This window comes from Sesamum indicum, linkage group LG4 (genome assembly GCF_000512975.1).
Source record: "Sesamum indicum cultivar Zhongzhi No. 13 linkage group LG4, S_indicum_v1.0, whole genome shotgun sequence".
NCBI lineage: Eukaryota > Viridiplantae > Streptophyta > Magnoliopsida > Lamiales > Pedaliaceae > Sesamum > Sesamum indicum.
This window is the reverse complement of record NC_026148.1, coordinates 6964585-6980413: the sequence shown is the minus strand read 5'-3', so window position 1 is coordinate 6980413 and position 15829 is coordinate 6964585. Positions and strand designations below refer to the sequence as shown.

Below are 15829 nucleotides of genomic sequence, written 5' to 3'. Positions count from 1 at the left end.
TGAGAGGCTGAGGACGGTGTGGTCGTGTCAGGTGGTGGGGGTGGTCGAAGGACTGCTTCCCTAACCTAAGCATCTGATGGTGCTACTGGAAATGGCGGGCCACGACCGCGGCCACTACCACGACCATGTCCTCGACCACGTGGCACCGAGGCGTACCACTAGACATGATCTAAACAAATTATTGAGAATTATTAGTTTAAATTTTTGTGATTATTGATATTAATATGTAAATAAAAAATAATATACTAATTCTTACACATCGAAAATACTATCATGAAGTTATGATTATTGTACTCATTAATTATTTAAAAACATAATTCTCTTGTGCACATATACAAACGGCCAAGCATTACTTTAAGCTTGTTTAGTCTATCACATGGACTTTTCACTATAGTACAACTTAAAAACATAATTCTCTTGTGCACATATACAAACGGCCAAGCATTACTTTAAGCTTGTTTAGTCTATCACATGGACTTTTCACTATAGTACAACTTAAGTTTATCTATTTTTTTCTCTATAAACATTGTCTTTAGTTGACAGATGAAGATGGATAAACCTAACTAGTTCTACAAACAAAATTCACTTGATGGGCTAAACAAGCTTAAAGGCATGCATGATGTGTTTGTACGAGTGTTACAAAGGAATTAAATATTTTTAAATAATTATTAATTCTTGAAAATATTGTCCTCAATTTGTTCTAGTTCTAATGATTATATTATTGTATTTTAATTTGAAATATTACCTTAATTTTGTTATTGTTGACATTATTTTATAAATAATATTAGTTATTGTTGACATTATTTTATAAATAATATTATTATTGGGATTATTGCTTAATTTTGTTATTATTGACATAATTATATAAAAATATTATTATTGGTAATATTTTCTAATTTTGTGATATTGACATTGTTAAGTAAATAATGTTAATATTGGGAATATTAAATATTAGCTTAATTTTTGTGATTATTGACATTGTTATGTAAATAATATTATTATTGCGAATATTAGTCTAATTTTTGTGATTATTGACATTATTATGTAAAGTTTTTATTATTGGGAATATTTTTTAATTTTGTGATTATTGACATTGTTAGGTAAATAATGTTAATATTGGGAATATTAGCCTAATTTTTGTGACTATTGACATTGTTATGTAAATAATATTATTATTGCAAATATTGGTTTAATTTTTGGGATTATTAATATTATTATGTAAAAATATTATTATTGAGAATATTGGTCTATTTTTTGTGATTATTTATATTCTTATTTAAATAATGTTATTATTGGGATTTGTATATTGGTCTATTTTTGTGATTATTTACATTATGATATAAAAATGTTATAATTGGGAATAATGGTCTAATTTTTGTTATTATTTTTACATTATTATTTAAATAATGTTATTATTGAAATTATATATTGGTCAAATTTTTTGATTATTTATATTATGATGTAAAAATTATGTTATTGGGAATATTGGGCTAATGTCATGTAAAAAATAATATTACATCAATTAACCTAATTATACAATAAATTGCACATCTCTACAACAAGTTTCACAAAAAAATTTTGCAATATGATACAATACACATAAGAATTGCATAAATTTACATAATAATTTCATAAATTACAATTAGTTTTGGAACGTTACGCAAAAATATTATAATTTCAGCAAAAATAGATTATAATTAATTTCAATGTGATATGCATTTCTATAATTGCAGAAATTACATCAAAGTAATTTTTTTACAAAACTTTTTCAAAAATCACAAAATTTTTTTTAAAAAATAGAAAATCATGAAAATTGTTAAAATTACAGAAAATTGTTAAATTTTAAAAAAAATTAAATATTTTTAAAATTACCTAAAATTATTACAATTTTTAATAATTATAGAAAATTATTAAAATTACAAAAAGTTGTGATTTTTTTAAAATTTCAGAAATGTATTAAAATTTTAAAAAATTACATAAAATTATTAAAATATTAATAGAAATTACAGAAAATTTTTGAAAATCTCAAATAATTAAGAAAAATTTTTGAATTCTTTTTAAAAAATATAGAAGGAAAATAAAATTTTGCTAAGTGTTGTATATGTATTTACTTTTGGAACGGGCTCTTGAACGAGTATTTTTTGAAAAACCATTCCAAATAACCAAAACAACGTCGTTTCAGTTGATGAGCATTGGTCAAGTGTTCTTGGTTCATTTAGGAACGGTTGGTCGATGTGTTCCTACAATCGTTCCTAGAAACAAAAACGATGTCGTTTAGTCCAAACATGACGTTGTTTTAGAGCATTTTTAACAAAATCGTTCCTATTTTTGAAAAAACCATTCTTAATTTTGTGCCAAAATTATTTTTCCTAAAAAGTCAGAAGAATAAAAAATATAAGAAAAATCATCCCAAACAAGTTAATGATCATAAAAAGTAGACCATAAATTAATTAAGGCCATTAAAAACATGTAATGCTTTGAATTAAATTGATACATATTCAGAAGATCAAGTACATTTGTATATATAAGATTGTTAGTCTTACATAGATGTAAATAGCATCTTATACTATTGTCTTGAATCGCCTAATCAGATCATTAAAATTCTTATAAGACCATTGGATATTATTAAATCGACAAAATACTACATTCGATGAAGTTTTGGACATTTTGGTTATACGGCTACTGAGTTATCGTATTTTATACACAACCATCAAGGCCAAAAGCAATGCAACTGTCCATGAGAACATGTGATTTTAGATCAGATCACTAGATATATTCACACATGAAAAGTATTGTTATACGTTTAAGTTTGGAATTAATCAGAGTCCCGGAATTTGAGATATCATAATTGAAAAGTGAATGAGGAATCTATGGACATATTCAGGAACGGTATTGGAACCATTTTTCTAAGATCATTTTAGGAATGGACATTTCATACATTTAGGCAAGATTTTATTTAAATTCAACTTAGGAACGGTCAATTATTTAAAAATCGTCCCTAAATTTGATTTTTCCTCCACTTTTCATTTGGTGCAAAATTAAATTTTTTGGAACTGATTTTGGAACGGTTAAAATAAATTGACCGTTCCTATATTTTGATTTTTCCTCCTTTTTTATTTAGGATATTGTAATGTATTTAGGAACATATTTATTAAAGTCTGTTCAAAGTTGGGAACGATATTTGGAATGGTAATTTGAATTTTGGACCGTTCCTAAATAGAAAAATATTATTTTTTATTCTTAAAAATAATTTTTTATTTTGCAAATTGTCCACAAAATTAGCTGATCAACTATTTTTACAAATTACTATCGGTAATTTTCTAATATTTGTAATTTTTTATCGGTAAAATACAATGATGACCTACAATCTATGCGGTTGGATCTAAAATACACAATATTTTTTAAAAAATGCTGAACTGTCAATCATAATTATTGTCTTCTTCAATCCTATAATCCTCGTCAAATAGAGAGAAAATAAGAAGAATGGAAGAAGATAGTGAGATTAAATGGAAAGAGAGGAACACATATAGGAAACATTGAAATGGTCTTTGAAATGGCTACTGGAACACATATTTAGCTTTTAAAAAGAAAGCTATTAATTTAGATTTTGCAACTGTCACTGGGACGGTTTAGGATTTTTTTTACCATTGAATTATAGTGGTTGTATTTCATTTGGAACAGTCTCAGTAATACAAAAAAAAAAACAGTTCCAATTTGTAGGGGGTTTTTGAATGGTATTTGAAACACATTATTGCTTAAGTAAAACTCATAACTTGAAACGGTTTTTTCGCATAATTAATTAAGTGTGTACTAAAACTGTTCTAAATTGTATCTTATTTTGAAATACATTTTCTAACTGTTATCTTTTGGATATCTATTTTCACACATATAGGAATGGCTGTTGCGAGACCGTCCCTAATTCTAATATTGTGTTCTAAACACAGTTCCAACCATTAACCGTTACTATTTGTGTTCTAAACACAGTTCCAACCATTAACCGTTACTATGTTGGAATGGTCTTTAGAACGGATCTTGTAATTGTTTTCTTGGAACACATTTTGGAACGGTTTGGCCGTTCCAAAATTATAACCTAAAAAATATGGATCATGACGTCATCTATTAATATCCGTTCTTTATGTGTTCCAAAGCTCGTTCCATATTGGAACGATTTGCTTGTCCGTGCCAAATTTCGTCTTTTTTTTTTATAGTACTAGGAGGGTAAATGTAATAACCTATCTAACACGGATGTATTTATAATTATACTAAACTTCAAGGGTGTGAATGTAATTCACCTAATATATAATATAATCCCCGCAATATTTAATGGACAAAAATGGCTATTTTAGCAAAAAACTTAAAATATTGTATTTAAGTACAAAGTATGTGACGTCATAATATTTAACCCCCTCAATATTTTAAAATATTATAATTAGGTCCAAAGGGCATTTTCGTCTAAAAAGTTGGTCAAATCATAGTCAATTTTTTTATCAGGGGTATTTTGAGAATAACATGTGATAATTTCACCAGAACCCTATAGGTGGAGTTAAATGGAAGACAGAATAAAGCTCAAGGAGGGTAAATGTAGTTTTTCATCTAACAGAAATGTATTTATAATTATGTCAAATTTTAGAGGATGTTGATGTAATTTATCAAAAAACTATTATTATGAATGAATTGTTAAATTATGAGATTGAAAAATAAAAAAAATAAAAGCACTGCATAATTAAAAAAAAAATGAACTAACTGCATTGAGTTACGAAACCTTCCTAACATCTATATATGAGTTCAGTTGCATGATAGGATTGCTCTTCTCTCGGACTCGGACTTTGATCGCATTGCCAGATCCCTGGATGAACTCGAACAAAATCGTGCTTTCAATTAGCACCTAGTAGCCTATCAGAAAGTTTCTCCATCCAGCAGTCATAGCAAAGATGCCAAGATTCCTGTCTGTTATTTTAACTGGCCACTCCCTCCCTTGCCCATCCACCAGTGTTATTTTCCTATGTGTTGCTATTCCATATGCCTATCGCGAAATATTTCGGGGTCGACTGTGTCGTGAGTTATCGCGATTGTGGCAGCAGCAACAACAGCTTGAAGCTTGAAGACGATGACCCAAGCTAGTCGGCAGCCACGCCGGCAATGATATAGAGTGTTGAGAAACAAAAACAGGTGGACATGGAACTAACTGATACCATTCAAAATACAACGGTATGTGCAAGGAGGAGCCAAATTTGACAGGAAGAAATATGTTGCTAACGAAAGAACACAATGTTGCACGCATTGTGATAAAACAGGCCATAATAGGGACACATGTTTTAAGCTACATGGACAAGAGAAAACGATATGCAAGATCAGTCAGAGGATTTGCAGCAGAAGTTGGACCTAAGAAGGGTGCTCCAGTATGATAATAAGGAGGATATGTTACAAGAGTTAATCAGATTAATGAAGAGCAATATGCAGGTTGATCAGCTACAAGGAAACCTGGCGAATGTTGCTAGATATGGAGCTGAAATTTTATCCTCTTGGATTGTAGATATGAGGGCAACCAATCACATGTGTGCTACCACTTGCATTCTTGATAATCTTTCACCTTTGCTTCACCCTACCTTAGTTCATTTGCTTGACAGTACTACTCAATCAGTCACACAGACTGTGCACTCAATGTCGTGTTGTTAGTACCTTCCTTTAAAGTTTAATTTGTTATCAGTTCCTAAGCTTTGTTTATCCTCATCTATTGAAGTGTTGTTTTGTTCACCTCATTGCATTTTTTAGAATCAGAAGACTAAAAGGGCTCTAGCCGTAGGAACACAATTGGGCAATTTTGTATTTCTTAGACAAATCTTCATTCGATTCCACTATCATTGATTCATACATCAAGCTAAAAAAATACTTGCTTTACATCTCAAATTTGTAATAGAATGTTATGGCACAGAAGGTTGGGACATCCATTCTGATCCAGCTCGAATTCAGCGATCCCTATATACGAACTCATCACAGATAGCTAACTCCTACAAGATCAGATTTTGGGTTCTATGAGAATAAGACAAGAACAATGAGCTCGTTAGGCACGTCCCCGACAATGACCCTACGACGCTCAAGTTAGGTTGATCGAGAGAAGAGTAAGCGATCACAAAGTTCGATCTCAATAGATGCAGAACAGTTACCTTTAATTACGGCGTTTCGGGTCTATTTATAGAGCACAACTGGATACTGTTGACTGGGCCACGTGGCCTTATCCTATTGGCTCGCATCCAGATCGGACGGCTGTGATTGTCCGGGTCTTCAAGGCTGTTATTCGGATCGGGTCGGGTCCTCTGTGACCCGCCCGACAGAAGAGGTGCGGATCCTCTAGCGAAAGGACATTAATACCCTTAATGAAGGGTGCTTTTGTCATTTCCTAGCATATTGCAGCAGATACCCATCATTAGTCCCTCAGTTATTCAAAGTGCAATTTATTGCTTTTGAAGAAGTAGAATGGTCGCATCCATCAATCTCGCACTTCTGGCGGACACGTGGCATCATCCGGTGACCTTGTCTGTGGCGCGCTTCCCCAGAAAAGTGAACCTATAAATACACGATTCATTCAAACATTTTCCCCCGCCCCACACATAAGCTTTAGCGACCAGTGCTTATAACTTCGAGTTCGCGCTCGATCTGCAGCTTCCAGAGCCATCCTGTTCTAAGGTACGATGTCTTCCAGCTTTAGTTCAAATTCTGGTTCGAGCTCTGGCTCCGGGTCGTCTGCGACCCCTTCTGGGTCTGCTCATGGTTCCTTTTCTACCTCTCCAAAAAGGAACAAAAAGTTCTAGATTTTCAAAACTCTTGATAAACAAGCTGGGCCTTCTACCCTTGAAAAATTCCAAGATAGGCTCGCTAGGAATCCTTGGGAAGCTGTAGTCAGTAGTGTCAGAACCCCTATTTGCAAGATTAGGGAAAAATATTACATACCCCCTGAGTACGAGATTATCATTCGTAGGGCTTTCGATCGCATGCACCGTCCTCCCCCTGGTTTCTGTGCCTTTTCTATCAAACATCTTGACGCCGGGTTGAGGTTCCCTTTAGCTCCTCCTCTATCCGCAAAACATCTTGACGCCGGGTTGAGGTTCCCTTTAGCTCCTCCTCTATCCGCAATTTTGAATAAACTGGAGATAAGCCCTATGCAGATTTCTCCCAACTATATTACTCATATTGTTCTTTTTGTTGTAATAATACAATATTTGGGTGTTGAACCCAGTTTTGATAACTTCTGGAGTTTATACTCTTTCACCACTTCCAAACGATCAGGTGATAGGGGTTTCTTCTACCTTTCTACCAAGCCTGACTGTAGATATTTGAGTACTTTACAATCGAACTTAGGGGCCTGGTTACAATTGTTCGACCACCAACCCGTATTTGGCCTTTTAAAATGGAATGGAGTAAATATAAACCTGTTCCCAAGACAAGTGGAGGGGGGCTGGAGGGCGATCAAATAAATAGTTTAACCTCTTATAAGTACGACCCCAAGAAGCTTCTCACTGAGAAGGTTTTGCGACTGTCTGGGCTATCTCCAACGCCCCTCCACGTCGAAGAGTCTTTAGGTGATCTCTTTTTCTCGTACGACGCATCACCTTATCATTCTGTTTGAGTTCTCTTACATACCTCTGTTTTGCAGATAGTATAATCATGAGCTCTCGTTACGCTCTACGGTTGAAGGCGGCCGAAAATAAGATGAAGGCCAAGGGGAAGCAGGTCGCACCTCCTGTAGATCCCCCTTTGAGCTCACCTATACAAGCCCCTTCGCGAGCCCATGTGCCTGCGAGCCCTGCTGACCATCATCCTATTCAGGTCAACAGCGAGAAGACCCCCCCTCTTCCTCTGCACGGATACAACTCTTCTGACAAAGAACTGAATCTCGACGATCTGAGTGGCGATCAGGGGGGTGAACCTGAGAAGCACGACCGTGATAGTGGAGAAAAGAAAAAACAGAAGCGGGCTTCGCACAAGCACGGGCATGGGGATGAGGCGAGAGATAAAGAGCCAACAGAACCTTCTGGGTCTTCAAAACCCTCAAAGTCCCATCGATCCAAATCATTGAGCAGGATGGCCAAGGAAGCTGTAGTTAAGGCCGAACAGGCAGATGAGCACGAAAGGTTTCTGCGGTTAGAACAACTTGCCTCTTGCTGGGAAGAGACCAGGGAGGCACTGAGAGGCGATCAACCCCATCCGTCTGAACAGAAGGGTGATTGGATGGCTCCGAGGGGGAACAACTCTTCTAGTTCTGTCCTTTTCTCAAACACAGAAGGGGAGTCCTTCGAGCTGTACGACTCTTTCACCTCTCTCCATGATCAGAGCTCCTTAGTAGCAAACAATCCCGTCAGGGTCGGGGAATATGGGTTTCATGCTCAGCTACAAGTAATCTCATATTTTTTACTGCAGATTTGGTATTCGACTCTAAACAATTTTGATCAATATTGCAGGTATTGACGTTCTTCCGAAGCCTATCCATGAAATGCACGACCTATCGCAAAAACCACATTTTGTCCGATAGGAAGGTGAAGGAGCTCCAAGCACAACTGGCTGATAGGGATAGAACGGATTGAGCTCTTGTGGAGGAGATGCAGACTTTGCTCGAGAAACTCCGGGTTTTGGAAGGGTGAGCTTGCAGCTGCTAACAAGGACAAGGAGGTCGCCCTATCAGAAGGTCGGAAAGAAGGTTTTGAGGCTGGCAAGGAGGTCAGGCTGGTCGAGGGCCATAAGAAGGGATTTGATGAAGGCCAGGCCGGTCGCATTTCACTGGAAGAGCATCACCAGATTTTAGCGAGCTCCCGTATGGCTGTTGTCCGCGACTTCTTGAAGACGGACACTTTCAAGACTACTGTTGAGATCAAGTCTGTTGACTCTTTCACCAAAGGCTATAAGACGTGTGAGGCTCAAATTGAGAAACTTGGTGGATTTCAAGAGTCTTTTAACCGCAGTCAAATGGATATCACGCTCGATGGCGACCTTCAACCCTATCCTGATGAACCCGATCTTGAGGAGGATAAGTTTGCAGCTTTGAGGGAGGAGCTAGAAGCCGACGACTGATGTAATTAGGGGTTTGGTTCATTTAGACAATTCTTATTGATACACTTGTCAATGACATACTTGTAATTTTTTTACGGCTGGTTTTGAAGGGCATGATTTTTTTATGTTGTCCTGTACATGATGCTTCATTAATCAAAGAATAGATCTTTTGACAGCTCGTGTATTGATGCCTTTTACTTCTCATCGTTCTTCCTCGGGTGCTCTTTTTTCTCAGATAGTGTGTGTTCTTGTTGAACGCCTCTTTTTCAGATCGCACTGCAGGCTGCGTCTTTTTCAAATCGCAGTTTGTTGAACGCCTCTTTTTCAGTTGGCGTGTGAAGTGCATCTTTTTCAAATCGCAGTTTGTTGAACGCCTCTTTTTCAGTTGGCGTGTGAAGTACATCTTTTTCAGATCGCACTGCAGGCTGCGTCTTTTTCATATTGCAGTTTGTTGAACGCCTCTTTTTTAGTTGGCGTGTGGCGTTTTGAAGAATTCGACAATAGGTAATACCAAGCATAAGATAAGCATAATTTTTGAATCAATGTAACACGAAAAGACAAATTGGCTTCTTGGAATTTCTCAAAAGGGATTACAAAAAGGGATTACACTATGTACAAGTTCTTTCAGATATTATCATATGTATTAATGACTGATTCTAATACAAAAAATGCGACCTTCCTAACCTTGGATGTGAACTTTCAAACTGACTCCATTAATGCGATCTTCGTATTTGGTGGCTTTCATAGGCTCCTTTAGGTGTCCTCGGACGGTTGATTGGCCTTTCATAGGCACCAGAAATGCGACCTCTCCGCAGTTGATGGCCTTTCACAGGCTTCTTTAGGTGTCTTTGGACGGTTGATTGGCCTTTCACAGGCATCAGAAATGCGATCTCTCCGCAGTTGATGACCTTTCACAAGCTCCTTAAATGCGACCTCTCCGCAGTTGATGGCCTTTCATAGGCTCCTTAAATGCTATCTCTCCGCAGTTGATGGCCTTTCACAGGCTCCATGATAAGTGCTCTCCAGCTAGTTGACGGCCTTTCACAGGCTCCATAAATGCAATCTCCCTTCACGCATAGAACTTTTTCAAGTTCTGGATATTCCATGGTCGCGGCAAGTTTCGTCTCTGCATATCTTGCAACTTGTACGTACCTTTTTTCCTGATCTCGATCACTTTGTATGGCCCCTCCCATGGCGGTTCCAATTTTCCAACTTGTTTGGAGGCCTCCACTTTATTTAACACGAGATCTCCCACTTGTAGTTGCCTTGGTCAAACCCTTCGATCATGATTTTTCATCATTAACCCCTTGTGGTGCAAGATTCGGGCGTATGCCGCATCTCTCTTCTCTTCGATCACTGTAAGGTCGAAATTCTGCTCACCTTGGTTAGAACTAGGGTCGTAAGATGCGATCCGTTGGGACTCCTCTCCTACCTCCGCAGGAATTATAGCATCCGTCCTGTATACTAGGAAAAATGGGGTCTCGCCTGTAGCAGTTCGCGGAGTTGTGCGGTAAGCCCATAGAACTCCTGCCAGTTCGTCTACCCATGATCCTTTATTTTCTAGTCGTGTTTTCAAGTGTTGCAGGATCGTTTTGTTAGTCATCTCCGTCTGCCCATTGGCCTGCGGATTCGCGACCGCCGTGAAGTGCTGTTCGATCTTGAGCTCCTTGCACTATTCTGTAATCTTTCTTCCCTGAAATTGGGTGCCATTATCAGAAATTAAAATTCTGGGTTTTCCGAACCTGCAGATGATGTTCTTCCAAATGAAGTTAATGACTTCTCTCTCGGATATCTTGGCCACGGCCTCCGCTTCGACCCACTTAGAGAAGTATTCAACCGCTACAATGATGAATTTCTTTTGAGCTTGTGTAGGGGGAAAGGTCCCACGATGTCTATTCCCCACTGGTCGAACGGACAAGCTATTTTGATCGGCTCTATTGAGGTCGCTGGTTGGTGTATCAGAGATGCATATTTCTGTCAGCTTTCGCACTTCTTCACCAGCTCCTTGGAATCTATGACCAATATGGGCCAGAAATACCCCTGTCGTATGATCTTCTGAGCCAGCAATCTCACACCTGAATGGTTCCCACAGCTCCCTTCATGGATTTCGCGCATCAAGTACAAGGCTCTCTCCTCGTCTAAGCATTTCAGGAGAGGCCCATCCAGTGTTCGCTTGTACAGTTGCCCCGACAACATAGTGAATCGTGTAGCTCGAAATTTCACTCTTTTCGCCGCGACGGGATCGGTAGGCAAGATGTTGTTCTCCAAGTATTTAATGATTTCATCCTTCCACGACTCGGCTTCGGAGACTACTTGCACCTCCATTCTGCTCGCTAGGGCTGATCGCTCATGCACCAACGCTGTTATTTCGCGATCTCTAATCCCATCCATTGCGGCCCCAAATTTGGATAAGGCATCCGCTTTGTCGTTTTCTATTCTAGGCACCTGTAAAATAGAACATTTGTTAAATGTCGTTTTCTATTCTAGGCACCTGTAAAATAGAACATTTGTTAAATTTGCTCATTAATTTTTGTACGATCTCCTTGTAAGATGTCATCATCCTTTCCCTAGTTTCGTACGTTCCTTCAATTTGCAATGCAATTAATTGAGAATCTGTGAAAACCTCCAGGTCTCTGGCCTCGGCTTCATATGCAAGTTCTAATCCCAAGATGAGTGCTTCATATTTTGCCTCATTATTGGTTACAGGATAAGACAAGCGAGCTGCCACCTCGATCTCTACTCCCTTGGGCCCTTGAATCAATATGCCCGCTCCTCCATTGTTGGCATTTGAGGAACCATCCACATGCAACATCCATTTCGAGCCCTGCTCTTCAGCAGCTAGAGGTGATTTCAAGTCGCTAGATAGCTCCGTCACAAAGTCTGCCAGCACCTGTGCTTTCTGTGTAGTCCTGGGCTGATAGTCAACGTCATACTGTCCCAATTTGACAGCCCATTTGATCAATCGGCCTGAGGCCTCGAGTCGCGACATCACATGTTTTAGGGGGTAATTTGTCAATACCACCACTTTGTGCGATTGAAAGTAAGCTCGCAACTTTCGAGCCGTTACTACTAAGGCGAGCGCTAACTTTTCTATCTCTGAATACTTCGATTCAGTGCCTTGGAGCATCTTGCTAACATAATATATTGGATTCTGATTACCGGCTTCTTCCCGCACCAAAACCGAACTGACTGCATTCTCCGATATGCCTAAGTACAAGAACAGGGTTTCTCCTTCCTTTGGATTTGCTAGTAGGTGGGGTTTTGTCAGATACTCCTTTAACTCTTGTAGCGCTTTCTCGCATTCCTCAGTCCATGCGAAGTTTTTTGATTTCCTGAAAATCTTGAAGAAAGGTAGGCTTCTATCTGCCGATCGAGAAATAAACCTGCTCAATGATGCGATCTTTCCAGTTAGCTTATGCACCTCTTTGATCGTAGTTGGTGATCACAAGTTCATTATGGCTTGGATCTTTTTCGGGTTCGCCTCAATTGCTCGTTCGCTAACCATGTACCCTAGAAATTTTCCGCCTCCTACTCCAAAGGTGCACTTGTCTGCATTCAGTTTCATTCCGTACGACCTCATTATACTGAACGCTTGTGCGAGGTCCTCAAGGTGATCCTGCGATCTCCTGCTTTTGACCAGCATATCATCAACGTATACTTCCATTGTTTTTCCCAGCAGGTCACCAAACATCTTGTTAACCAGTCGTTGATATGTTGCGCCCGCATTTTTCAGACCGAATGACATAATGTTGTAGCAATAGATCCCCTTGTCAGTGATGAATGAGGTCTTATCTCTGTCATCCTCGGCCATGTGGATTTGATGATACCCCTGATAGGCGTCCATCATGGAAAACATTTCAAACCTGGCTATTGAGTCTACCACATATCGATCCTCGGTAGGGGGTATGGGTCCTTTGGACAGGCTTTATTCAGATCTGTGAAATCAACACACATGCGCCATTTCCCCGATGATTTGGGGACAAGCACCACGTTAGAAAGTCAATTCGTATACTGAATTTCAGACACATACCCGGCTTTAAGCAATTTCTCGACCTCCTGTCTGATGATTTCCTTCTTATCATTCCCAAACGACCTCTTCTTCTATTGTACAGGTCGGGCCCCCAGGTCGATGTTCAAACGATGCACAATGACCTCTGGGTCGATCCCTGTAAAATTCGAAGGATTCCACGCGAACACGTCTATGTTCTTTCTCAAAAAATCTATCATGGCCATCTCTCTATCCATGTTCGCCCCAATTCTGGTAGTTTTGTCGGGTTCTTCAGGCACGAGCTGCACAACCTTATATTCACCGCTGGGCTTCAAGTGTTCTGCCTCATAGGGTCGAGGTTCAGCATCTTCCTTGATCTTCCTTTTCTTCTGTTCGGACTCCCCTTTCAGTGATAACTTGTAGCATTTTTTAGCCTCCTTTCGGTCGCATGACACCTCTCCAATCCCGTGCTCTATGGGGAACTTCATCTTCATGTGATAAGTGGAAATGACTGCTCGGAATGAATTCAGGCTCGGTCTACCCAGGATAACGTTGTAAGAGAACGGAGTATCTACTACCAGAAATTTAACCATCAAGGTTTTTCTCTTAGGCTCATCTCCCATGCACACGGGCAGCTTGATCGTTCCAAAAGAGGTTACTTCGCTCCCCCCAAAACTGACCAGTGGAGTCTTCACCGGTTCCAACCGAGCATTCTCTAGACCCATCTTGTCAACCACGCTTTCGAAGATGATGTCCGCGGAACTGCCATTGTCTACCAACACCTTGTGAATAGTGAAATTTGTTATGTCCAACCGGATGACCATTGGATCATTCATATCTCCGCTTTCTTCTGGCTTGTCTGAGCTGTCAAAGGAAATGGCTTCTTCCTCTTCAACTTTTAGCACGAACTCTCTTCCTCTGCCCGAGCTCATGGTTCTAGAACATCTCTTCCTGGTCCTGCTCGAATCACCCGAACTCGAGCCCCCTACAATGGTGTAGATCACCCCTTTGGTTGGTGCATTGTTCCCGCTAGGTGGGACTTTTTTCATTTTTGAAGGGCCAGGATTTCGATCCCGGCTTCTCGACCTACTCCTCCTCGTCTCCTTACTAATCTTGCAGTTTTGGGGAATTCGATCCTGGAAGTATCCCTGTCTAACCAACCTCTCAATCTCGTCCGTAGGTTGGAAACATTCCTCCGTGTTGTGCCCCCTCTCACGATGAAATCTGCAATATTTGTTAGAAAATTTTTTAGAGGGGGCATACCTGGTGTGCCTTGGCCATTTCAGAACGTCTGCATTTTCGACCATCATCAAGGTTTTCTCTCGCGACATAGCCAACGGAGTGTAGTTGTTGTATTTGGGTTGGTATTTTGGTTCCTTGGGTTTATCATTTTTTATCCTGCTTCCCCCTTCTCTGGCATACCTCGGTTACCTGTACGTGTGTTCGCGCTCTCTTCGTTCAGAATCCATCATCGCGTTCACCTCTTCCTCGTCTATGTACTTCTGAGCTAAAGCCATTAACTGCTCAACATCCCCCAAAGGGTCGCGTGCGAGCGCAGATGTGAAGGGACCTTTCCTCAACCCGTGAATGAAAATACTTACGATCATGTCAATCCTCAATTCTTGCACCTCCAACGTCTCATTATTGAACCTCCCCATGAAGTTCTTCAAGGACTCCTCTTCCCTCTGTCGGATGTTGAACAGATGGGTTGCCGACCTCTTCTGTTTCTTTTTGCTCGCAAAATGAAAATTGAACTTTTGTACCAGCTGTTCATAAGATTCAATGCTTCCCCGGGGCAAATTTGTGAACCATTCTTGTGCCTTTCCCGTGAGCGTAGTTGCGAACAATTTTGCCATGATAGGACCCGGTTGTCTGTATAAGTTCATCACCATTTCAAATGCAGCCACATGCTCCTGCGAATCCTTCATTCCATCGTACCTCTGCAAATCAGGTACTCTAAAACCCGGTTCGACCGTTTGAACCAAAATGTCATTACTGAAAGGGGAATTCTTGTTGTGTGAGACTATCTCTCCTCGTTTCTTCAACTCATCGATTTGTTTGTTCAAGCTCTCTATCTGTCTTCCCATGCTCTCGACCTCTGCCCGCGATATCACAGGCTCTCTTCTCTTTGTTCGAATATGACTGCTGGGTCCAGCTTCCGATGAAGCCGGTCGTTTACTCCGGCGTTCCTGCTCACTATGCTCCCTCGACTCTCTACGGGGCTCAGTATTTTTGAATAGTTGCCTCCTAGCAGTTTCTTTGACTACTAGGGTCGCAGTTCTTCTCTCATATTATACAATAGTATTCCGACTCGCTTCTTCTATCATTCTTTGCAATTCATCTTTTGTTATTTGTATCATAGGTCCTCCTTTCCTAGGCGTCTCTTCTTCCCCGGCGTTTCTCCTCGATGAACCTTCCATGATGATACTTCTTAGATGTTCCCACAGACGACGCCAACTGATCCGACACCAATTCACCGATCCCTATATACGAACTCGTCACAGATAGCTAACTCCTCCAAGATCAGATTTTGGGTTCCTTGAGAATAAGACAAGAACAATGAGCTCATTGGGCACGTCCCCGACAATGACCCTCCGACGCTCAAGTTAGGTTGATCGAGAGAAAAGTAAGCGATCACAAAGTTCGATCTCAATAAATGCAGAACTGTTAAAAGTAAGCGATCACAAAGTTCGATCTCAATAAATGCAGAACTGTTACCTTTAATTACGGCATTTCGGGTCCATTTATAGAGCACAACTGGATACTGTTCACTGGGCCACGTTGCCTTATCCTACTGGC

At 39.6% G+C, this 15829-nt stretch overlaps 1 protein-coding gene across 1 annotated transcript; it reads right to left on the bottom strand.

The window, feature by feature from the left end:
* Positions 13144–15117, bottom strand: LOC105160151. Its single transcript, XM_011077415.1, has 2 exons — positions 14462–15117; positions 13144–14254 (listed from the first exon to the last, which is right to left on the bottom strand). Exons 1-2 carry the CDS (start codon positions 15115–15117, stop codon positions 13144–13146), a joined length of 1767 nt encoding a protein of 588 aa, XP_011075717.1.